The sequence below is a fragment of the Chenopodium album genome, chromosome 22 (assembly GCF_948465745.1).
Source record: "Chenopodium album chromosome 22, dcCheAlbu1.1, whole genome shotgun sequence".
Classification (NCBI taxonomy): domain Eukaryota; kingdom Viridiplantae; phylum Streptophyta; class Magnoliopsida; order Caryophyllales; family Amaranthaceae; genus Chenopodium; species Chenopodium album.
Window position 1 is genome coordinate 6,545,044 of NC_137855.1, and position 23,993 is coordinate 6,569,036.

The 23,993-nt window shown below is 35.2% G+C and overlaps 3 protein-coding genes and 2 non-coding genes across 7 annotated transcripts; 4 read left to right on the forward strand and 1 right to left on the reverse strand.

Moving 5' to 3' along the window:
* Nucleotides 1-4,623: 4,623 nt before the first annotated feature.
* On the forward strand, nt 4,624-9,006 carry LOC145604948 (uncharacterized). 2 transcript variants are annotated; one of them, XM_081660945.1, is made up of 9 exons: nt 4,624-4,816; nt 5,332-5,423; nt 7,108-7,190; nt 7,660-7,724; nt 7,975-8,081; nt 8,299-8,348; nt 8,427-8,509; nt 8,583-8,704; nt 8,849-9,006. In XM_081660945.1, the coding sequence occupies exons 2-8, from the start codon at nt 5,366-5,368 to the stop codon at nt 8,656-8,658; spliced, it is 522 nt and encodes a 173-aa protein (XP_081517071.1). In that variant the 5' UTR covers nt 4,624-4,816; nt 5,332-5,365; the 3' UTR covers nt 8,659-8,704; nt 8,849-9,006. The 2 variants fall into 2 exon arrangements, with proteins under 2 accessions (XP_081517071.1, XP_081517070.1); XM_081660944.1 differs by having other exon boundaries at nt 4,626-4,816; nt 8,583-9,006.
* A 1,477-nt stretch (nt 9,007-10,483) lies between these two features.
* On the forward strand, nt 10,484-14,162 carry LOC145604647 (small COPII coat GTPase SAR1A). Of its 2 annotated transcripts, XM_081660553.1 has the most exons (4): nt 10,484-10,813; nt 10,993-11,124; nt 13,197-13,515; nt 13,846-14,162. In XM_081660553.1, exons 1-3 carry the CDS (start codon nt 10,685-10,687, stop codon nt 13,512-13,514), a joined length of 579 nt encoding a protein of 192 aa, XP_081516679.1. In that variant the 5' UTR covers nt 10,484-10,684; the 3' UTR covers nt 13,515; nt 13,846-14,162. The 2 variants fall into 2 exon arrangements, with proteins under 2 accessions (XP_081516679.1, XP_081516678.1); XM_081660552.1 differs by lacking the exon at nt 13,846-14,162 and having other exon boundaries at nt 13,197-13,765.
* Nucleotides 11,321-11,438, forward strand: LOC145606483 (small nucleolar RNA snoR83). The gene has a single exon (XR_014105348.1). It is a non-coding gene; the product is annotated as a small nucleolar RNA snoR83 (small nucleolar RNA).
* A 3,925-nt stretch (nt 14,163-18,087) lies between the features above and the next one.
* TRNAA-AGC (transfer RNA alanine (anticodon AGC)) lies at nt 18,088-18,160 on the forward strand. The gene has a single exon. It is a non-coding gene; the product is annotated as a tRNA-Ala (tRNA).
* Nucleotides 18,161-20,864: 2,704 nt separating this feature from the next.
* On the reverse strand, nt 20,865-22,922 carry LOC145606089 (pentatricopeptide repeat-containing protein At1g09190-like). The gene has a single exon (XM_081662147.1). The coding sequence runs from the start codon at nt 22,920-22,922 to the stop codon at nt 21,474-21,476; it is 1,449 nt and encodes a 482-aa protein (XP_081518273.1). The 3' UTR covers nt 20,865-21,473.
* Nucleotides 22,923-23,993: the final 1,071 nt, after the last annotated feature.

Sequence of the window (23,993 nt, forward strand, 5' to 3'; positions counted from 1 at the left end):
ATCAAAATTTCCTCCAATTACAACAATATTTGTGCAAATTTAAGTTTCTCATTTAAATTTTGTTTTTCAATGTACTTTTATTACTTTCTCTCTCTACTATTTTACATACCCAATGTAAATTTATCTTTTCAATGTAATTTTACTATTTTTATTTAAGTTTCTTAATTCCCGTGATTTTTGTCCATAAGGGACTATCATTTGGGGACGGAGGGAGTATATGGTTCTGGTAAATGGAATATACTCTTTGTATGTAGTACTACGATATGTCGTTGGAAGATAAAAGTAAATGGTTTTTCTGGAAGAGGTAACTTTTCAAAACAGAAGGGCCGTTTAATATTCTAATGTTGAAGAATCGAATTTTATTTATTTTTATGGTGTCAAAAGACGTAGAAAGCATAAAGATTGCATGAAAGAATTAAGAATTGTTACCTTTTCCTTAATTAAGAGACGGTATTAAATTTAGAACCCACATTTTGCTTTTACGGTTTTTAAAATACAGGTAGGTCTTGAAAGTATGTTGAAAGATGGCTTATGAAAACAGCTACAAGTATTAATTATATTGCTTTAACTTTGAGGAATTCTGGTGGTGGTATTTTGTGGCTTGCGGGCTTTTTCTTTTGTTTATAAGTCAAAAAATATTAAACTAGTACTCCCTCCATTCCTATTTTGATAGTCACTTATTCGGTTATTCCATTTTTAGTGCCCCAAAATTATAGTCACATTTGCTTTTTTCAAGTACCATTAATATTAATTTTTTACCAAAATTCTCTCTAATTTGCAAAAATATTTATGCAAATTTAACTTTTCCATGTAAATTTGTTTTTCATGTACTTTAATTACTTTATCTCTTTACTTTTTTGCATACCTAATGTAAATTTATTTTTTCAATGTACTTTTGCTACTTCTTTTTCATGTTTATTAATTCCCGTGAAAATTGCCCAAACGTGACTATCAAATAGGGACGGAGAGTATAAGTTATCAAGATTGATTTGTTATTGATCATATAAAATACGTACTCTCATCGAGAATCGAGATTATGTCCAATTCTTTAATTTGCACCTATAAATTAGTTATTAATTTATTATAGACAAAATAAGTTTTGATTAATTTAATTTCATGGATGGGACTAAAAGACTGGCTAGTTGGCTACCCATTTTCAATTTATAAATACAATAAAATTTTATTCGGTAACATAAACATAAATAGTTCAAAGCTAATTAAGTAAGGAGTTATAGTAAGTGCAAGGTTTGTCTATGATTTGGATGTCAAAAAAAAAAAAAAAAAAAAAAAGGTGCAAGGCTCTAGTTTTGATAAAATAAGTTCAAGTCTAACAATGTACATAAGTTCCATTTTGAGGTAAGTGAAATCCAAGTAAATTAATTCTACAAGTATAAATTTTTTAATTATTTGTAATAATCGCTACAAAAAAAAAATAATAAATAAAATAAAAAAAATTATGTTCATATCGTCATTTTAAGAGTATAAGTTCATATTTTAAGATAATGTCAATAAGTGAAATTTGTAAATTACTAAATTTATATTCAACGTTCTTTAAGAACAAGATGTTACGGAGCATATTTTTAGATAACGTATCTACTCTAGTATTTCAAAAGAGTAGAAGTGTAGAGCTTCATAAATCACCATAGCCTTCGATGCTAGTCCCATATATAAAACAATACATATTCAAAATAACAAAAGTAAGTAGTGAAATTAGTTGATAGGTCTCCAAAGGACCAAAGTTTGAGTTGGGGAATAAATTCAACAACTTGCTTGTTTGAGACCTTATATGACTTTGGGTCGAATATAAGCGATGTGTTGATATTCTAGAACGTAGATTTATGACCACCCGTCAAAGAAACTGGCATACAACTTGGAAGTTTAGAAATCAGATCGAATGGTTTGACAAAGTGGAGGATCATGACCTAGGATGCTAGAGAATAAACAATAGAATTTAATGGCAAGGTTGTTCTTGTAAAATTTGTGTCACTTATGTTCAACTTCATTTTGTATTTTTCAAAGACGAGTTAGACGACTAGAAGGTTAGTCCGTTAGCTAGGATATATTTTATATTTTTTTACAAAAAAAGATAAAAATAATATAATGTATTTATTACAATAATGTATGCATACCAGGCTAATTGTAGGAGAATGGAGACTCCTTAATACAAAGTTGTACCCTTCTAATGACGGAGTCAATGCACGACATTGACCATTATTAATAATGGTAATTATATATAATTACGGAATATAAAAGCTTGATCTAATGAAATATACATAAAAACTAATCTAAAATTTTCTGTATAACAATATATTTTTTTTATATTTATAAATAAAAGGGAAATTCTCATTGGTAGCCATGTAAAATTGCACATTTTCAATGGTAACAAAACTTTTTGCAAATTCTCTTAAATAGCATTAGTAATCTAAGTGTTCTCTAACATAACATTATTTTACTAATTCTAACTTAATTAGCCTAAAATACTAACTAGGATTAAATAATGAGTAAGTTACTAAACTACCCCTATTTAATTTAATGCAAACCCGTGGCCCCCAACCCCCCTACTGTTCATTCATTGAAGCTGTTTGAGTTCCTTCTTCATTGAACTGGTTTGTGCGCTAAATTGATCGAAAATCCATCATCGGTGTTCTTGGCAAATCTCTCAAAAGGTGATAACTTTCAAGCATCGACAAATATTTCATCCTTTCTTAAGCCTAAATTTGAATTACTTTTTTTTTCGAAATTTATGCATTGTTGTTTATGGTTGTCCTTTTTTTTAATGGATTGATGTAGTTGAAAAATTAGGGCTTTAATGTGATTAATTCTGACTTTTGCTGGTTATTATTCGAATGTTATGTTGTTCAATGTTATTTAAATTGTATGGGGTTTATGAGTGTTAATGAATGTGAGTGTTTGAATCCAACTTTGCAGTTTTGATTTTTTAAGGTAATTGATTTTTTTTTTTTATTGAATGTTGCAAGTTGTATTGAGACATGTGAATTAAAATTGTTATATAAATATAGCATGGGTGATGAAATTGTGTTGAAGTTTCAATTTGAAAGTGGTAATGCTGATGTTATTGTGGAAGACATTTATAAGATATATTGCAGAGAAGAGGAGGGAATGAGAATAACAGAGGAAGAAGGAATGAGAATTCATGAAAATTAGAAAAATAAGGGTTTATAAACCTAATTATTTTGGGAGGGAAATCGTGTTTATTGTTTTGGAAGGAAATAGATTAACCTTGGTTAGTAATTATAGGTTAATTAGGTCAGAATTAGTAAAATAATGCTACCATAGAGAACAATTAGATTAGTAATGCTATTTACGAGAATTTGCAAATAATTTTGTTACTATTGAGAATGTGCAATTTTACATGGCTACCAATGAGAATTTCCCTAAATAAAATGTATAATTAAATAAGCATATAATTAAAAATGATGTAAAAGTCAAAACGTTGCAATAATTTAGGAATTGAGAGAGTTAAAAACTCAAGCTACTCAGGCCCTGTTCTTTTGAGCTTCTGGGCAGAGCAGAGTATAGAAGAGTAGATTTCAGCAGAGCAGGGTTAGGCTTCCACACATTGCGGAGTGGAGTAGAGCAGGGCAAGGCAAAGCAGAGCAGAGCAGCTCTAAAGAATAGAGCCTCAATTCCACACCATCCATCCATCAATCAATAACTATGTACTAAAAGACACACCAGCAATGACACGTGTCATGTTCTGGTGTGTCCTTAGTTTTTTTTTTTTTTTTTTGAAAAATTATTATGGAAAAAAATCTTATACATTACATAAAAAATACGAAGTAGAAAATTTATACATATATAACAGATTATAAAAGATTTGATGTATATTTCTATAATAGTCAACTATATATATAAACATAAGTAGATACAGTAAGATTTTTTTTTTATTTTTATTTTTTATAGAATTTGTGTCATGTATTACAAGAATTCTATTTTTTTTTATTAATTTTATTTAATTACATATTAGAAGCTCAGTAGTTCGAATATCAAATATTAAAAATAAAATATTTGATTTATCCTTCCACAAAAAATTAAAAATATAACTACTATAAATTTAAGCATTAAAAAAAAGTGACATTCTTCACATAATTTGAGACATACATGGTGTAATGTCCAACGTTTTTTATCCAAATGATACCAATACAATTTGTTAGTGAAATCGAGTATATAAAAAAAATATGCACATTAACAAATGTGTAGTTTTAAATGCCCCAATCATTGTTCACCTTTTATAATTTATATATACCCGGGTTCACATAGAGGTAGGTGTACGGGTGTACCCAAGGTAGTTTTTTTTTTTGCTTATTTAATATATTTTTTTCTTCTCATTTAAGAGTTAAAAATGAGCAAAAAAAAAAAAATAAAAAAAAATTGGCTAACGTACTCTTTTATAAATCATAATATTATAGACAAATTTTTATGGTATAATTAAACGTACTGTTAATACGAAACAATTACTAAAAGTTACCGTGCATGGCACGGGAGTTAACTTAGTAAACTATAGAGTTTTGCCCATTTAGAGGCATTTATTTATTTTTTTTGTTTTACCAACCAGGCAACCAGATAAGTTTTTTCTTTTTTTTTTTTTTTTTGAAAGGAGGCAACCAGATAAGTTAAGACATTAGACATTTATCTGAGCTTCAGTGCACTCATTAGAACTGTCTCCCCCCGGCAACAAACCCTGCCAGCCCCACTGCCCACGACTACATTGCTCATCAACAGACGGCGGCAGAGGCGGTAGTAAATACCTCGTGAAACTATCAAATCTTTGTTTCTCCATTCAACATTTTCTCTGGTAAATTAATTCAATTCATCTCTCATTCCTCAAATTTTGTTTTTTAATTCGATTACTATTGTTATTGATTGTAGTTGACAATTTGTGCAATAGATGTTACCCTAATTTGTAATTTTATCATAATTTGATTCTTTATTTTTTTTACATAATCAATGGTTTGTTCAGAACTTCAGATTGTTTATGTGCTTTTGTCGATTTGTGGTTTTTCTTTCAATTGGAAAATAATTAATAAATGGAATTCCGAATGTACTAATCTAATTGCTAGCTTGAGTTCAGAGTAAATGCTTTCATTTTGGGCAGCAATGGTTTATGATGATCCTGTTAACAATTAGCATTCAGATTTGGTGTATGCTGTTCATAATCAACTCCTTTGTTTGTATTGAGATCTAGATTTTGTTCATGCGAACTGCCCAATAGTTGCTGTTTAAGTATCCTTCAAGTATTTGCTTTTATTCTCTTTTGACAAACTTACTATATTTTCGATCTTTGATGAATAATCTTTGTTTGAATTTCAGATTGTGAGTTTATAGTCTCTAAACTCACCAAGATATGTGGATTTCTAGAATTTCTGGTCTTGGAGCTCAGGCAATTAAGAGATTGACCCAAGGTTTGTTTTGAATATTCAAATTTCCTTGCTATTAAATTTTATTATTTAAAATGGTTGATTGGTTGGTGTTTGTTAACTCTTTGTATCACTTTCATGTTTGTTTAGATAGATTGCACTATTTATAAATTATAATCTGTATTTCTAAAATGTGATACGGGGCTTTTATGTGCCTTTTGTGATAAGTTATGTTTCCATCAATTTCAGCTAAAAGCCTAAAATGATATATTCCTTTTGAGATAAGATTTTCCGTAGGATGCAGTATTTGAGCAGTTGAGATGCAGGGCGTTAGGGGTCATTCGCTTTTTTGTGGTATAGGCAAAGTGATTGATTAAGCGCAACTGAGGTTCATAGAGGCACACTGCACATCACAGTTTTTTTTACAGATCTTTTTTATTGTTTATTATATGTGCCTCACTTTGTCCAGGCGAACGAAAAATTCTGAATCACCTTGAGCTTTCTCATGCATTGGTAGGAGGTCTGATAGGGTAATAAAAATTTTAGGGGCATTCACTTGTAAGTTGATATAGGGGCTATTTTGTGCCATGGATTAGAATTTTGCTATGACAAGTTAGTAGTTATAGATTCTGAGCATTAGTTTAGAAGTTATTACTACAGCTATATTTCGTGTAGATTGATACATTGTAGGTAATAGCTGTCTTAATCATACTAGCGTAACAAAAATCTTAGCAAGTTGATGCTCAGGTTTGATGAGATTGAACTGTGGTACTGAGAACTGGGAAGTTGAGAGTAACCTAAATAATTCGTTGGATGGGCTTTGAATAGTTGAGTATACGAACATAGTGATTTTTTGACCTGTACTTTGTTTTTGGGTAAACTGGCACAAACTTAATCATAAAAGCATGCTCAATAGTTGCTATTCTAAACATTCAGCAAAAATGTCAATTAAATGTGAGAAAATAAACAAAAGGAAACGGATCTGGTAGAATTGTATCCTATACCTGTGGCCCTAGTAGGTGGCAAAGAGGTCTCTTGTGGTATATCTCGGTAGCTGATGCTTGCTGCACATCCCCACAGCTAGGGTAGGTTATTGCAAATCAAAATAACTGCAATTCTTTTACAGTGTGTTTGGATAAAGATAGGGGAAAGAAAAGAAGGGGAGAGAGGAGAAGAGGAGGGGAGGGAAAGGGAAGGGAGGGAAGAATGGTGAGTTTTCCTTCCAAATCTCTCCATGGTTGGAGGGATTAATTTACTACAATTTAATCCCTTCATTTCTCTCCCCTCCAATTCCCTTCCTTCCTCATTTGTTATCCAAATGAGAGATACCCCATCTCTCCATTTCCCTTCTCTTCTTTTCCCTCCATTTCTTTCAATCCAAACACACCGTTAAGCTTTCATGAATTGTTCTTTTTAGTCAGTTTTTTTTTTTTTTTTTTTTTTTTTTTTTTTTTTTTTTTTTTTTTTTTTTTTTTTTTTTTTTTTTTTTTTTGTAATTTTGCTGAATACTTAGAATTAGGAAAGAAAAGGCTCTGGTTGTTCAATGAATAAAGTATTAAATCTCATAAAACTATTTGTATGGTTTCACAATAAGCAATCATAAGGTTTTAATTAGTGTTCATGACAACTTATGCTTCTGGGTAAAAGTACCATGGGTTTTTAATGAAAAGGTGCAGAGGGTTTTTTTTCCTTTTCCTAACTTTATATTCCAATTTCTTTATTCTGGTAGGGAAATTTGTTTGCATGCCAAAGGCTCCATATTTAAATGTTTCTTCTTCCCGGGTACAGACTTTGCTTCAGCTTCCTCCCCAGGTATCACTTAATCATAATTTGGATTTATTTGATTAATTAAATATATACCAGCAATGATATGCACTAGTCTGGTATTCATTGCTGGCTTTGTGGTTATTGTATTACTGAACTCATACTTTGATCTTCTATTCTTTAACCTATAGCAAAGGCTGATTTTTCCTATAGTTCAAGGTTATGTTGGCTTTATGTTAAAAGGCTTCTCTTGCTAATGTAACTCTATATTAAGGTTTTTGAATTCACTGCAATCTAATATAAGCAGGAAAGCTTCATTTACCTATCTGTTGGTAGCAATTACTTGATGATTATGCTTTAGACATGACCTAGCCCTATGCAGGACATTCTTGGTTGGCTGTTTGCTTAGAATGAGCTGATACTGCTATTTGGGCAGTTGATGAATCGTAAGGGTAGTCTTTAGCATTGTTTCTACTGTCATATGCTCATATGCATTACTGTTTTTATTTTTTTGCAGGTGCATCGATATCTTTGTACTACTGCTACTGACTCTTGCAATGATAAAAATGAAGTTGAGCAAACGTAAGCATCCCTGCTGTTTTCTCTGCACTTATAATTTATATCTAAACATTGATCAGAATACCATTATTTTGTTAAACCAAAAAATGTAGTACCACAAGAATCCATTGTTAGCACTTAGCAATAGCATAGGCAGGCACAAATTTAGGTGGTTTGTCTTTGATTAGTCTGTTTTTTAATTTATCATGTAACCTACCAGCCTCTCCACCTGCATTCTTTTACACTATTGTCTACTGTTCTTGTAACACTACAGAGTAAGTGTAACCTTTGTTGAAACGGATGGAACACAGAAACACGCAAAGGTTCCTGTTGGCACAAGTATGCTAGAAGCTGCTCTTTCAAATGACATTGAGCTAGAAGGTAAGCATTTTACTCATTCTGAAACCCCTTTCTGGACCTTTGTCTCTTTGGGCGAGATCAGTGGTTTGTCCAATCATGAAATTATGAAACACCTGTTTTATTTCCCAGTGCTGCTTTATAATGGCTATCTTGGTTGTTGGTAATCAAGTTGTGTTCTGCTAAATGTTCCCTCAAACTTTGTTTGTACTCAAGTAACTCAACAACTTATTTTTCACAGGAGCATGTGAAGGATCCTGTGCGTGTTCTACATGTCACCTTATCGTGATGGTAAATCAGTCAACACCTTAGAGATATAGTTACCTCATCTGTCCCCATGTCTAAACATTTGCTTGCTTTGCATGGCAGGATGTGGATTACTACAATAAACTGCTGGACCCAACTGACGAAGAAAATGACATGTTGGACCTTGCCTTTGGGCTAACAGAAACGTGAGTTTATCTACTTTGTTCATTTACTCGAGTTGCCTCTCCTGGTTCTTGATCTCAATGTTTACTTGTCTAGGTCTCGTTTGGGTTGCCAAATCGAAGCAAAGCCTGAAATAGATGGAATTCGTTTGGCTCTGCCTGGGGCCACTTGAAACTTTGCAGTTGATGGAAACATGCCGAAATCATACAGCCATACAGGTATAACAACAGCTTAGTGCAGCTTTAGTTGAACCAATTACCAATTGTGTAATTTACAAGCCAATAGAATAGTCTATACACACTACAGAGAGATTATTATTCTGTAGAATCGTCAAGTGTTAATTTTTTAATATTTTTTTGCAGAGTATGTAACTTTAGGCTTGGTAGCATAGGCTATAGAACTATTTCAGTTTTTTTGAGTAATTGCTACGGAATATAGGAGGGACTCGGGCTTTTTCATGTACTGGGAAAATAACTGCAGCATTGTTTCTCACGAGAATAATAAATTATATTTTTCTGCATATTCATTATTTGTTGTTTTCCTGTATTTTTCATAGATATTTAAGTACCAACTGTTACACTTTAACCCTGGTCTTCTCTACAGCAAGCTACACTAGGCGGAGTGAGCGCTGCCTTGTGTTTAGATCTACTATGGCCTCCTGTAATACTTACCTTTATTTCGTGGATGTACTTGTATCAATTCTTACAGCAATAAACTTTCTATTTTGACATGGTTGAATTCCTCATGTACCAGTAGCAGGGAAATCCGAACCACACAACCCCTAACATGGAATAGCATCATCACACCTTCTCTTTCCATCTACATCAAGTAATCAAATGCACGTTCATTTCTTATCTGAGGTTATCTTCTCCAAAAGCTCACTCTTGTCAAGACCATGGTCATTGAACCTTGTAACATTCTTTTTATCCATCTTCAAAATTGAATACCTCGGCTTCAGCATGTTGCACCATAAAAGGCGTTTTTGTGGCTTAAGTTATGGATGTTCGCAATGAGGGATACCATGCACATTGTGTGAGAAGCAGGCTATATGGAGATTGAAGCGGAGCTGGTGTGGTGACTGTAAACATCAGGAGGAAAGAATTAACTCACCTGCTATGACATTTTTGAACTGTTAGGACAGAAATGTTATGGAATCATTTCAAACAATCTGGTGGGAATTATATTGGACTCTGCAAATTTTTAATTTAAGATCCAAATAAACACATGGGAAGAGAAAAAAAATTCTCCCAACTTCTAAATTTTCACACATAATCAAAGTACTATAATTTGATATGGGACCATGTTAGTCGTTCAAGTCAAGTTCCGCCAAGATTAGAAGAAAGAAGCCCATAAATTCGTTCAGAACAATTGTTTCACCTTCACTAGGTGGACTACTGTATTACCTGCACTTTTAACAAGCCATAGTGAAATCAATCATGAAAATTAATATGAAAATCATCACAAAAAAGTACTTCGTATTAACTATTGTCAAGGCTTCACCTTCAATCCAAATTCACATAAACCCAAGTCTTTTGGCAATTTGATACCCGGAACTCACCGCAACCCCTAATATATTTACCTTGAAATTAATCCATCAATTTTTCATACTTAACCTTTTGCTTAATAAAATTAATTCATTAACGAGTCAATAACTCAATAGTCTCAATACCCTTACATTTTGTTTTAAGAGGCAAGTTACATACATGAATCATAATTCATCTTACAATAAGGGTATGTTCACATTTTCTGAATTGAGCTGAACTGATTGGAGCTGAGCTGAAATGAACTAAAGCTAAAATTATTATTTTATGAAAGAAGGAAAGTAGGAGCTGAATTGATCTGATTGGAGCTGAACTGAATTGAAGTGAAATTAAATAAATATGAACCAACCCTAAATTACTCTCACTTAAAGTCCCAAAAATTTAAAACATAGGAGTAGAAAATAAAAATGAAGGGAAATTAATCAATTATGTCACTTATGTGGCACATAGAAGATACGAGTATAATACTGTACGGATTACTTCCATTTGTTTTCTCATTCTCTCTCTCTCTCTTTTCTTCTAGGGTTTGTTCATCGCGTCTAGAATCTTCTCTCCCCTCAATTAACGTCAGATTCTTGTTTGATTTCTTCAACTACTTCTGGAATCCCGAGGTTTCTTCGTTCCAATTCTTTTGCCTAACTTCATTCGCGAAAAACAATGTTTTTGGTCGATTGGTTTTACGGTGTTCTTGCTTCACTTGGATTATGGCAGAAAGAAGCAAAGATCTTGTTCTTAGGTCTCGATAATGCTGGGAAAACCACCTTGCTTCATATGTTGAAAGATGAGGTTTGTTTCTATTTAATTTGCGAATTAGGAGTGAGAATTTTTAATTTTGTTGGTCTGATTCTAAATTAGGGTTTTTGGCCCTAATATTGATTTATATGAGTATATTTAGATAGGATTTATACAATTTTGTTGGTATATTATGTGAATTGAATTGGGTTTTGGTGATTAATTGATTGCAGAGATTGGTCCAACATCAACCAACTCAGTATCCAACATCTGAAGAACTGAGTATTGGTAAAATCAAGTTCAAGGCCTTTGATTTGGGAGGGCATCAGATTGCTCGCCGGGTTTGGAAAGATTACTATGCTAAAGTAAATTTAAATTCTTGTTTATTTTGCTCAATAATTATATTTGGTAACTGATTGATCATATTATTTGTGGAAAATTTTTGGGGTGTTTTGTTGGTCAGTCTAATTGTGCCTAGTAATGAAATTATGTGCAAGTTGTTTGATTATATTGATGTTTTTGTCAGTCTCCTTGATTGAAGCTACTTACTAGGCCTTCATAATCCCAGATAAGAGTTTCAGTGTTTATCTGATTCATGGGGGGCCAATAGAGTCATTGGGAGGTCGCTGATGGCGCCTTTAGTGTTCAAGGTGTTTTAATAGTAACTTTCCAGACAAATTTTGCTCCTGTAGTTTTGTTATCCACTTGTTTATTCAGGTGCTACACATTAGCAATTTTTTAGGCTGTATGTCTGTCCTGTACGAAAGCTTTCTGAGTACCTGTGGTGTCTGTTTAGCGATGCATCTGTTTTATGTCCTGTAAATTTTTTTTTATCTTTTTTAGTGTCTGTTTTCAAGTATTGCTTGTCGACCTGTCCAGAGTTTTGTCTATTTCATGTGAGGAGTTGTATAAATACCTAGTTGATCTTTTATTGAGGGACTGGAAGCTTCTGATGTGTAATAGTAAGTTTTGTTTCTAATCAAAGGGAAGGCTTGTTGCAGGTGCAGTTTTTCTGTGTCACATGCTAGCTGATGGAGTGATTAGTGAAAAACCAATTGAGCCACTTGATATTCTCATATTTAAGTATTAATTATATGTGATTATGGAAGGCCTATATCACTGAGGTTTCTATGGCACCTCTAGTATCTAAGCAGGTGTATTTCAGTATGTCAATTTGTTCATCCTACTGGATAACCCTGACCTGGAAGCTCCTTTTGTGTGCTGGATTCAGTTGAGGATTTATTTTTTTTACCAAAATTATTTTAAGAGCTTTGGGATTTAGTGAGGGGATTGATATCGAATTATCGATCTTTCTTATCTCTGACTCAATATTCTTATTGATAGACTTTTGTTTAATTTTGCATTGAAATAACTGTGTTTTATCAATTGCATTCAATGCCATATTTCCCTGGCATGAAATTCACGTATTCCTTTTGAGCAAATGCATCTGAGATGAGGTTTATATAAGGAAGGATATGCCTCATTCTAATAGGATTTGTTTTGATTATTTTTATATGTAAGAACTACATTTAGACTTTTATCATTTTGGAGCGTAATAGCTTAGAATTCAATTGCTAAAATTTTGTCCTTGATCCTTCAATTGAGAAGACTGTTCTGTGAAACAAGAACCTTACTGGCTCATTCCCTATCCCAAGTTCCAGGTCTCAATTGGTTCTTGATCCAAGCAACCCTTGAATCTGTGATTCTTAAGCACCAGTCCTTGAGCCACATTGGTTCAGCCTAATGAGCTTCTAATCTTGATCATTTGAGTGATCTTTCCATAGATTTTTTTTTTTTTTTTCTCGTACATACTATGCAGTAAACATATTCTTCATGTAGGTAGTCGTTGGGGAAAATTAGATACAAAGTATGAAACTATGAAACACTTCCTGTCATTGCTTTTGAGTCTTAACTTGTGTGTAGGCAGTGTAGCAACTCTTTGGGCATTAGGAACCTTTCACAATCTGGTATAATGAATACAGTTGTCATCACCATTTTCTCAGATTATCTCATGTGCTCCCACCTTTTTAGGGATATTCAAATAGGATAGATGTATGCAGCATTGACCTAGAGATTTCTGAGAAACTGGTACCATTTTAACCATTCAGAAGGGTAGACCCATCTTTTTAGAACTTTTTCAGCCACTTTATGGTCATCTTCATTTTTGCTTGTACATCTTTGCTCTTTCAAAGTTATATAAAATGCCTTTTTCATCATTTCAAATAGACCCAAACATCTATATGAATCATCAAAGGCAGAAATTGTCGTGCAGAGCTATTTTTAATACGTAGGACTTCCCTCTTTTATTGAGAGTCGCCTTATTGATATCTGCGGACAATTCCCAAACTTGCTGAGATTTATTCTGTTTTATGACTTTTATCCACATACTTGTTTTATCCATGCTATTTGCCCACTAATGCATGTTTTGGAATTGAAGGTGGATGCTGTGGTGTACTTGGTGGATGCTTTTGACAAGGAGAGGTTTGCTGAGTCTAAGAAGGAGCTGGATGCTCTACTATCTGACGAAGCGTTGGCCAATGTTCCTTTCTTGATTTTAGGGAACAAAATTGACATACCTTATGCAGCTTCTGAAGATGAGTTGCGCTATCATCTGGGTCTGGCCAACTTTACCACTGGTAAGGGGAAGGTTAACCTGGCAGACTCCAATGTCAGGCCTATGGAGGTATTCATGTGCAGCATTGTCAGGAAAATGGGCTACGGGGAGGGCTTCAAGTGGCTCTCGCAGTACATATAGAGTAGGTTTTTCCCTAGCTTTTTCCTGTCTTGCATAGTTACATGTTTAGATGCTATTCTCTCAGCTAAATTCAAGTTGTATGTGTTGTCTAGTTTAGTTGAATGTTCACATAGTCTGCTTGGTTGCTTGGCATTTGATGCCAATTTCTTGTGTATTGGTGTGCATAACCAGTGTTGTGATTGTGCAGACAGCTTTATTATAGATAAAATTGTCGTTGAAATATATTTTTATGTCAATTATAGTCACCTATCTATGATGGTGTGAAACAATCACTCCTACAAGGCTACAATCTATATTTTCCATTTATGTTTTAAATTTTTTGTTTTGACAGATGGGAAACAAACATAAAAGATATAGCTAGGCTGCTTTCCTTGCCTAAGTGGCATTTGGCAAGGTCGTGAGCTCTAGCTACTACATTTCTAGGAGCTTTACTACAACTAAAGTAATGTAAATCTAGGCTAAGATGAAGGATATTCTTGATCATGCTCCTTATTTCCCATGTGCTCGTCCGGGGTGTACGCAAAGCATGTAGGGATTCCAAATTTTCTGTTGGGATTTCAACATTAGTTGAGTACTTCATGACTTTGTTGTAATCCCTACCAGATAGCTTGCAACTCAATGTGCATACTGGAGTTTTAATTTGTCTTAGTCGAATCTATCTATATTCTATAATAATGGGAAACAATTAATCGTATTAAAGAGGTTTACCAAATGCTTTTTTTTTTTGGTTGTTTGACCAAATTTTTTTTTTTTTTTAAAAAAAAAAAAAAAAAAAAAAGCCAATTTATAAAAGAATCAAAACTATGATACGACATAAATTGAACCAGATGAGCAACCTACTGTAATTTCTTGTCTTCATTTTTACTCCGTATATTACTTTCAACAAAAAAAAAAGGAAAAAAAAAAACTGTTTTTTTAAGGAGAAAAAAAATAAATTTATGTCTTTATACATAAATACATAATACGTCTTTGTTGAGAAACGGAGGTACGGCCGTATGGGGTAATTGTTTTTTTAAGGAAAATTTGTTAATTTCCACCTCAAAAAAGGGGTTTTTGTGAATTACTACCCATAAAAAAAAAAGTTATTGTCCGATTAATTTTTAATTATTTGCTTTTAAGGCATGATTAATTAAATAAACCCTAACACCACCTCTAAACCATCACTGCACCACCTCCAACAGCCACCTTATCCAATCCCCACCATCTCCGGCAGCCTATCCCCGCCCGGCATCCACCCCACCTCTAAACCACCCATTGCACCACCTTTAAACCCCCAACAATCCCTCCCACCCTCGAAATATCCCTCCTCCCCACCCGCCGGCGACCCTAACCCCGTCCCCCTTGCCAGAGAACCCTATTATCATCCATTTCTAAGATTAAACCCCACCCCCCTTTCTCCACTGTCATTTCTCTTTATAGGCACCTCCATTTCTTAGGTCTTCGTCCAAATGATTATTCCCTTAACATTCTCGCTAATTGTTACTGTCGCTTAGGCCTTGTTCATTTGGGTTGTCCCTTGTTTCTTATACCATTAAGCTTGGTTATCAACCTGATATTGTCACCTTTACTACTCTCATCAACGGCTTCGTTCATACTCATCAATTTTACAAAGCCGTTCATTTGTTGGATAAAATTCTCAAGCTTGGCTTCCAACCCACATTAGTCACCTATGGTTCTATGCTCAAAGGTCTCTGTAGGTCCGGTGATAATGCCGGTGCTCTCAAACTCCTTACAAATATGGAGTCTTATGGCCATTTTATGCCTGATCTTGTCATTTACAACACCATCCTTGATAGTCTCTGTAAAAACCAGTTCTTACCTCAGGCTCTCTGCCTTTTCAAGGAGATGAAAGTCAAGGGAATTTCCCCTAATGTTGTCACCTTTAATACCTTAATTCGAGGTATGTGCACTTTGGGGCAACAGAAAGAGGCCCAAGAAATGCTGACTGAGATGTTGAGGAACAACATAACTCCTGACATTGAGACCTACAACACGTTGATTGATATGTATTGTAAAGAAGGCAAGGTTGGTGAAGCACTAGACATATTTGAATACATGACTGAGATTGGTTTGGTTCCCAATATCGTCACTTTAGAGGGATATTGTTTACGCGGTGAGATGGGTGAGGCAGAAAACCTTATGGATTTGATATTTGAAAATGGTTGCAAACCTGATATAGTTACTTACAACAGCTTAATCAATGGCTATTGCAAGGCTAAAAAGATTGAGAGAGCTCTTGGTCTGCTCCAAGTAATGCATTGTAACGGATTAGCCTCTAATGTTATCACGTACACCACTCTTATAGATGCCTTGTGCAAAGACAATCAGCTCAAGCTTGCACACCTGTGTTTCAAGGAAATGAAAGCTCACGGACTAAAGCCAGATGTAAGCACTTGGAGTTCGTTGCTTAATGGCATGTGTAAGAATGGACAAATAGATGAGGCAATCGCTACAATGAAGCAAATGGAGATTACTGGAGTGGTCCCTAATATTGTTACATACAGAATCCTAATAGATGGTTTGTGTGAAGCTAATCGCCTTAGAGAAGCAGTGGACATTTTCTCCTTTCTCACAACTAAAGGACTGCATGATGTGCGTGCTTACACCATAATGATAAAAGGGTTTTGTAAAGAAGGGTTGCTAGCAAAAGCCGATGAATTACTGAAGAATATGGAGGACAATGGATGCTTTCCAGATGAATGCACTTTCAATACAATTATTAGAGGATTTATAGATGGAAAGGACATTAGGAGAGCATTAGAGCTTGTCAGGTTGATGAGAATCAAAGAGTTTGTTGCTGATAATCACACGATATCATCATTTGTGGGCTTACTCGCTGATCCAAATGTTGGTGATGCAGACAAGGATTTGCTAAAAAAGTTTTTTGAGAACTAAGTGAGCAATAGTTAGGATCAAAGGTGGAAGTAGCAATGAATAAATTATATATGATTAGCTGTGACAGAGATGTGTAACATCATGAGGGATTGTTGTAAATTAGTAAGTCTTATATTTAATGTGTTTTGATTGATTGTAGGCAAAGACCTTGGAACATATGATGCAAATGTGGATCAACCTGTAAATTTTTTAATCTAATTTCTGTGTTTGCGTTCTATCTGCCAGTGAATTGCACTTGCATATGTTTTCTTACTACCTGATAACTGCCTTTGAATATTAGCAGTACTACAGCTCAAGTATAGCTATATCTAAGCCATGGCACAAATACAAGAACATGACATTGAAGATTGATGACACCAATCGTGTTTACATTGCAAAGGAATCAATTTAACCATTTTATGTAATTAAACTTGTTGCACACAATGATCTACTTAGTTTTTACTCGATTGTTTTTTTCATGACGTATGAAGTTTGGTTGTTGACTCTTAATGAATAATTTATGGATTGTTTGCTTTGAATGCGTATACAAAAGGATGATCTTATTAATGCTTAATTGCACTCTCTGGTGCTACTGAAGTGAAAAATCAAGGATCAACACTCAAGACATTCCATTAGATATACTTCGTAATTGATGGCTTGTGTGAAGCTTTGGTTTCCTACTCATCTCTCACAGTTAAGTGCTTGCAGCCAAATGCATTTCGTAGTAAAAATCAAAGGACTTTGTAAATATGGTTTGTTGAATGGTGCCACTGAATTGCTACAGAAATTGGATGTCTTCTAGATGAATGTAAATACAATACAATAATTTTTTTCCCCAAGTATGTCAGCAAGACTTTGAACTTGTTGGCGCTATGGGAATCAAAGACTTTGAACTGATACGTATACAACTTTATTTGCCAGTGTACTCAGATAGTCTGATTATGCTGTTAGTGATCAGATAAGGCTTCAGCTGAGAATTTTTACAAGAATTTGTCTTCAGCCTCTGATGTTAAGATATTTTGGTTTATGCTTTCTGCCTCTCTGGTTCTTCCCTTCTCTGGTTATGTATCCTGTAACAAGTAGCAGCTCAACTGCATCTACAAGTCACTTATACAGCATGGTTCTGTTGAATGTTAAAGCTTCTGCGTATGAAGGTAAAGCCTGCCATATAGTTTATGCACCAAACTCACACATAAAGGGTTTCTCAGTTCATGTTACCAGCTACTACCCTCGTGGATCTATTGGACACGGAATACAAATGTTCCTACAAGCTGTTTCTAGTTTAGTCATCTTTGTCCTTCTACTTAAAAAACGCCATGAAGAACAAATAGTGAAATAGTCTTGAATTTGCTGAAAATCCAGCGCCATCTGTTAGAGTAACCCCATAATTGTCTCTAAAGTCTTTTTTTTCAATGAAACTCCCTGCTTTTTGCTAATGCACAAATTTGATGCAGTGGAACATTCTTTCAAGGCTTTTGCTCTTAGAATGCAACTGAAACTCTTTGTTGCCCAATGGTATGGTATCTTCAAACAACTAATCCAAAAAATTAACGCAAAAAATTAACTCTATGGTTTAAAAAAAAAAGAAAAAAATCCCCCACTGAAGCCATTCAGCAAAACAAATACACCACTAACACCAGTGTGTAATTCAAAATAAATACAAAGATAATTAATAAAAGAACAGTCAAATATGCAATTTGGGGATGTAGCTCAGATGGTAGAGCGCTCGCTTAGCATGCGAGAGGTACGGGGATCGATACCCCGCATCTCCATGTTTTATTTACTAAATTCGTTTTTGTTCACTTTGAGAAGTGTGGGACACCTTACTATTTCCATTCTTTTCATTATTTCTCTTGTTAAACAACTTGAAAAGGAAGCAGGGACAATCTTAGTGGAACGAAGGTGTACGTATATTACTTGTATATATGACCAGCATAATACAAAGTATAAAAGATGGTAGGTTTAAACTTAAGTTGGTGGATTATTCTAACTGCCATCTCTCTCTTAGTCTACATGTTCTCAACCACAACAGAGTATAAAAGACAAGATTACTTGCAACATCATATAAAAATAACACTAATAATGGTATAAAGCATTAATATAAGTGTATGTTCTCGTACAAAAACCAATATCAGTTCAGAAAATTGAGCACATATATTGATTTCATATTCCTACCAAAAAAACAAGACTGCAAGAAAATTAGAGATGAAAGATACAAGTAATACTATAAACCGATAGGATATTGACCAAACGAAAAGCCAAAAAAGAACTCAGATGCTTCACTTCACGTCTCGTCTTCACTATATATTGTGAATGTTTATACGTTACAGCTCCCACTAAGACAGTTGATTGTTAATCTCCCTCTCTTAGCCAAAACTTTCCGAAGAGGTTCCTTTGCTCTTGCATGCTACGTTCGATTCCTTTAAACGTTCTATAATGGCAAGACATGCAGTTGCTTATGCTGTTCTGATTGTCACTTCTGTAATCTGTTTCAGATCAGGTAAGCTTAGTTGAGAACACATCTCCAAAGTGATTGAACTGCATAATTTCCTGTTTTATGTGCTTTCAGCTTCATCTTTATAACTTATGATTATTCCTTCTGTACAGGCTATGCACAGGATCCAGGACAATTTCTTATAAAAGCACTGTCTTGTTTCAATGCCGACAATGTAATTAAGCTCCCTCATATCTTGCATTATTGTACTTGCACATAAGATGACCTCATGTTGTAGAATAACAGAGCTCAAGCATTTCAATAATTTGGGCAAATTATCTTCAGATTACTTTAAACAATTCCACCTTTTTCCATCAGAATTTTAGCTGATTACGCTTTGTTGCCTACACTTTAGAAAGAGAACGCCACAGCCTCATACCATAATCCATAATAGTTTTCTGAATATCTGAAAAGTATTTTCTTCATGTGCATAGTAAAGTTGTAAGTTCTTCAGTACAGCAAAGTTTTTTAAAAATAAAATAGAATTAGTGTTGCTGGAAAACTTATTTTCATACGTGTAAAATCATCTTGTATATTTTACAAAATTACTTGTATATTCTCACTGATAAAATGTCAGTGCAGATTTATAGTAGGTGCTCGGAAGCATACAGACTAACCCAAAGTGGATACCTCAACATACCTTCTGCTGCAACAGAACAGTTCTGCTATGGTCCGTGTTTGGCAGAAACACACCTTGTCCTTGACTGTGTTGATCATTCGCTGTCCAAATTTGTGTTCTACAACAAGGCCACAATTAATGATGTAAGAGCAACACTTCAAGCAGCTTGCGGCAACACACATGAAAGAGGTATTAAGCTCAATAATCCTCACAGCATAAGGAATATTGTCCAAATGACAATTCGCCAACAACATCATCAGCCTTCACAAATAAAAATATCTGCAAAAAATGAGAACAAAAAAGCACAAACCCAAAATTTTCTGTTTTTTTTGCACTTTAACTTGTCGTGTATTGTAACATACTGTGCAGGAAACTTCAATGTGGAAGAATACATGCAGAAATATATGCAGGATGATTGGAGCGGCGCGAATCTATCTCCCTTACCAAACAACTTGTTCACCTTGATTTTCCTTTCTTCAACACTAATCCTCATGATCAGAGAAGCTCTGTGAGGTCCTATTTGACAGGAAGCCACATTTTTATTAGAAAATATTATATTGAAGCAACGAAACAGATTTGCTTCTATTTATTTGGAACAAATCAAATGAAAGAAGCATCGGTATATATGTACACACTTGACAGTAAGCCATATCTCCTGCTTATGATATAACATCACAAGGAGAATTAAGTAAACAGGTATATTAAACCAACAGAACACTGAATGAGAGAAGCAGCGTAGCACCAATATTGCCAGATTTGTAATGCACTCAACATCAAGCCATATTGCCAGTTTATGATTTAATAATAACTCAATGAAAAATGAGTAAATACGCATATAAAACCCACAGAAGAGAAGCGCCAATGTATACACTCCAATGTCCAGCTTATAATGTACTATATTAGTTACAGTAATAAGAGAATTGTGTAAATAGACTTATCAACCCCAAAGGCTTCTAAGAAAAAGTATCTATAACAGACGATAAGCAACATGTAGCTGAGCAATGATCAATTTGATTCATGATAAATATTTACCAAATTAACACCAAACAAAAGACCTTTGAATCTATCCTAAATCTCTACACTAATAAAGCACCTGAAGCAGTAGATGTCTTAGCTCACAAAGCATGAAAATGTGGCTCCTAGAAAATAGATAGTGTAATTCCTTTTTAATGAATACACAATAGAATCACCAAAAAAAGGGTACTATGCAGCATCTGCTCCCTAGTTGCTTCAAACCCCACAAAACATGTTCGAAGAAACTCCAAAAGATTGAAAGAGCAAAGCCATGACTTCTTATGCACTGCAAGAAGATAATTCATAATTTCATACTATGAAATCATATTTTATAAACTCATCTTACTTGTCACAAATCTGCAAGTTTTCCCGTAAAGCCTTGTTATTTATCATATTGGGATCATAAAATGCCATCAGTTCTTATCTTCCCCCAGCTGTCCAGCCGTCTTTAGGGCAAAAATGGTCTTCATTTACTTATAACCTATGATGCTTGGAAAAGGATATGAGTGTCAAGACTCAAGCGTGCATCCAAGAGTATGATCTGAAAATTTCTTAACTTGAATACACAGAACATATTTATGAGTGTCCAAAGCTAACATATGAACAAGGGGACAAGGAAACTTCCTCTGTTACATTCGCTAAATTGAAGAGTCAAAGTGTCCATGCCCAGCAGAAGAGATAAGCCTATTAGCCTGTCCCCTGAATCAATCATTGGTCCCCTGTCCCCTAAGGTGATAAGCCCTATTAGCCTGTCCCCTGAATCAGTCATTGGTCCCCTGAGGTGATAAGCTCATAAGCCTATTAGCCGCACAAATATTATCGACCATTCCAATACATATCCTTACAACAAGTTCACTCCAGGCCACTTCTCAGGCTCTAGTCAACATAGTTCCTCGCATGCTTGCTGCTGCTGAGGCTCCACAAGTACACAACTAAAGGAGCTATAAAGTTTTAACCATTATCCAACCAAGCTGAGCCCAGTGGACTTTCTGACACTACTATCCTTCATTAATACTCTTAATTTATCAACTTCATCCCATTTCCCTTCTTCTGCGTAGATATTGGATAACAATACATAATTACCAGAATTCCATGGCTCAAGAATTATAAGCTCTTTAAGAGCATGTTCTGCAAGTGGAACGTCACCATGATTTCGTGAAGCGCTGAGCAGGGCACCCCACAACACAGCATTTGGCCTCATTGGCATGTTTTTAACCAGGTCATATGCCTCCGTCAAACATCCACTTCGCCCAAGTAGGTCTACCATACATCCATAATGCTCAAGCTTTGGCAGAATTTTGTGCTTGACTGTCATCAATGAGAACAAGTCCCGGCCTTTCTGTAACAATCCTGCATGGACACAACAGGTTAAACCCCCAACATAACTAGAATCATTAGGCTTTATACCTTTACTAACCATTTCTTCAAACAAATTAACACCAAGCTCGCCTTTCCCATTAAAAGCAAGACCTGAGATTAGGGTGTTCCAGGATATCACATTTTTCCGAGGCATTTCACAGAAGACCTGATGAGCTGTTTCTAAGTCTCCACATTTGCAATAGAAACTCACTATCGAGTTACCCACTGTGATGAAATCTCGAAAGAGTCCACTCGATTTAGCATATGAGTGCAACCTATTCCCAACATCAAAAGCACCCAAACGGCCACATACAGGTAGAACAGAAACCACAGTAGCCTCATCTGGCTCAAAACAACCATCAATTTCCATATCCCTGAACACCCCCAAGGCCTCCCTGTCCCTCCCACTCTTCGCCAACGAAGATATCATCGAATTCCATGACACAATGCTCCGTTCTCTCATCTGCCTAAACAACAACAACCCCAAATCAATATCCCCCACCTTACAAAACCCACGAATCATCAAATTCCAAATGATCACATCCCTTTGCGGCATTTCATCGAACACCTTCTTTGCATCCTCCATCTTCTCACAATTCGCATAAAACTCAACAATGCCAATCCTCACAGCATTACGCCGCTCAAACCCAAGTTTCATAATCTCACCATGAACAAATTTCCCAACCCTTGAATCACGGATATTACAACAAGACTTAATCAAAGGCGCAAAAGTATATTCATTGGGCAAAACCGCATTATTTTTCATAAGAGAAAAAAGAGATAAAGACTTCTCAAATGGCCCAGAAACAGAGTAACCCTTGATCATAGAATTGAAAAGGAGAAGATCAGGGAACTGGGTTTGCTGAAATACAAGCTCAGCGTACCGCATTTTGCCATTGGCCCGACAAACGGCGACGAAATGAGAGAGAACTTGATTTGATTGGTGGAGCTGATGGCGGAGGAAATGGGCGTGGATTTCGAGAAGGTGGGTTCGGGTTCTCCGGTCATGGAGAAGACGGAGGATCCGGCGCTCCACTTCTCTGCTCATTTTTGTGTGTATGTTGTAGTAGTGCTCACTATGTGTTTGATGAAATGACTGAGAGCTTAGATGAGAAATATTTTGGAAGTTATTTTTTTGGCGCCAACCAAAGTAAGCCTAACTAGTTTTTACCGTATAAAAGTTACTCTGTAACAGTTATGGAGTAATAATGTGCCTCCGTTCTGCTGAGTCTTAGGCCCTGTTCTTTTGAGCTTCGGGGCAGAGCAAAGCAAATTTCAGCAGAGCAGAGCAGATTTCAGCAAAGCAGAGCAGATTGAAGCAGAGTAGAGCAGAGCAAAGCAGAGCAGAGCAGATTTCATCATTATTATTATTATTATTATTATTATTATTATTATTATTATTATTATTATTATTATTATTATTATTATTATTATTATTATTATTATTATTATTATTATTATTATAACAAAACCTACAGAGTCAATCAATTTACAAGAAATTGGTAGGGAGCCGAGATACAATCTGGGCCCCCACCCCTCTAGCTATAGCGAACCCGATCCTACTGAAAATGTGAGCAGCTGCACGAGCACCAATATCCTGAGACTTAGCGAACGCCTGAACCCGCTTCAGCAACGCAATTGCATCCTTGTCTAATTCCCCTAATGAAGAAAAGGAGAAAGGAAGAAAACCATAGCCAATAGCCCTACAACGTGCCCCATACTTGTCCCTCTTTCGCTGAGCCGCCGCCGACACAACACGACCAGGAACGAAGTCAGACAACCCCGAATGTGTCAAAGGTGAAGACCCCGTCAAGTCGACACATACATCACGACCTCTATCCCAGGAATAAAGCAACACATCTGCTGGTCGTAACGCCCCCTCGTTCCCATCAGTCAACCCAACGTTAACCTCCTTTCGAGCAGAAATCCCAGACCGAAAACAAATATCAACAAGGGTGTCACGAACAACGTTGTGCCGATGTTTAATACCTACTATCCCAGCACAAGATACTGCATGATCCCCATAAATATCTCCATCAAAAACCCTTGAGCAAGACGAACACGGTGCCGATGTTTATTATTATTATTATTATTATTATTATTATTTTCATTATTGTTA

Bases quoted from the DNA above. Each gene is read 5' to 3' on its own strand.
- LOC145604948 (XM_081660945.1), top strand. From the start codon at position 5,366: ATGTGGATTTCTAGAATTTCTGGTCTTGGAGCTCAGGCAATTAAGAGA. The intron at 8,082-8,298 runs GTAAGCATTTTA...TATTTTTCACAG, and splicing joins AAATGACATTGAGCTAGAAG to GAGCATGTGAAGGATCCTGT. The intron at 8,349-8,426 runs GTAAATCAGTCA...TTTGCATGGCAG, and splicing joins CATGTCACCTTATCGTGATG to GATGTGGATTACTACAATAA.
- LOC145604647 (XM_081660553.1), top strand. From the start codon at position 10,685: ATGTTTTTGGTCGATTGGTTTTACGGTGTTCTTGCTTCACTTGGATTA. The intron at 10,814-10,992 runs GTTTGTTTCTAT...AATTGATTGCAG, and splicing joins TTCATATGTTGAAAGATGAG to AGATTGGTCCAACATCAACC. The intron at 11,125-13,196 runs GTAAATTTAAAT...TTGGAATTGAAG, and splicing joins GGAAAGATTACTATGCTAAA to GTGGATGCTGTGGTGTACTT.
- LOC145606089 (XM_081662147.1), bottom strand. From the start codon at position 22,922: ATGAGCAGAGAAGTGGAGCGCCGGATCCTCCGTCTTCTCCATGACCGG.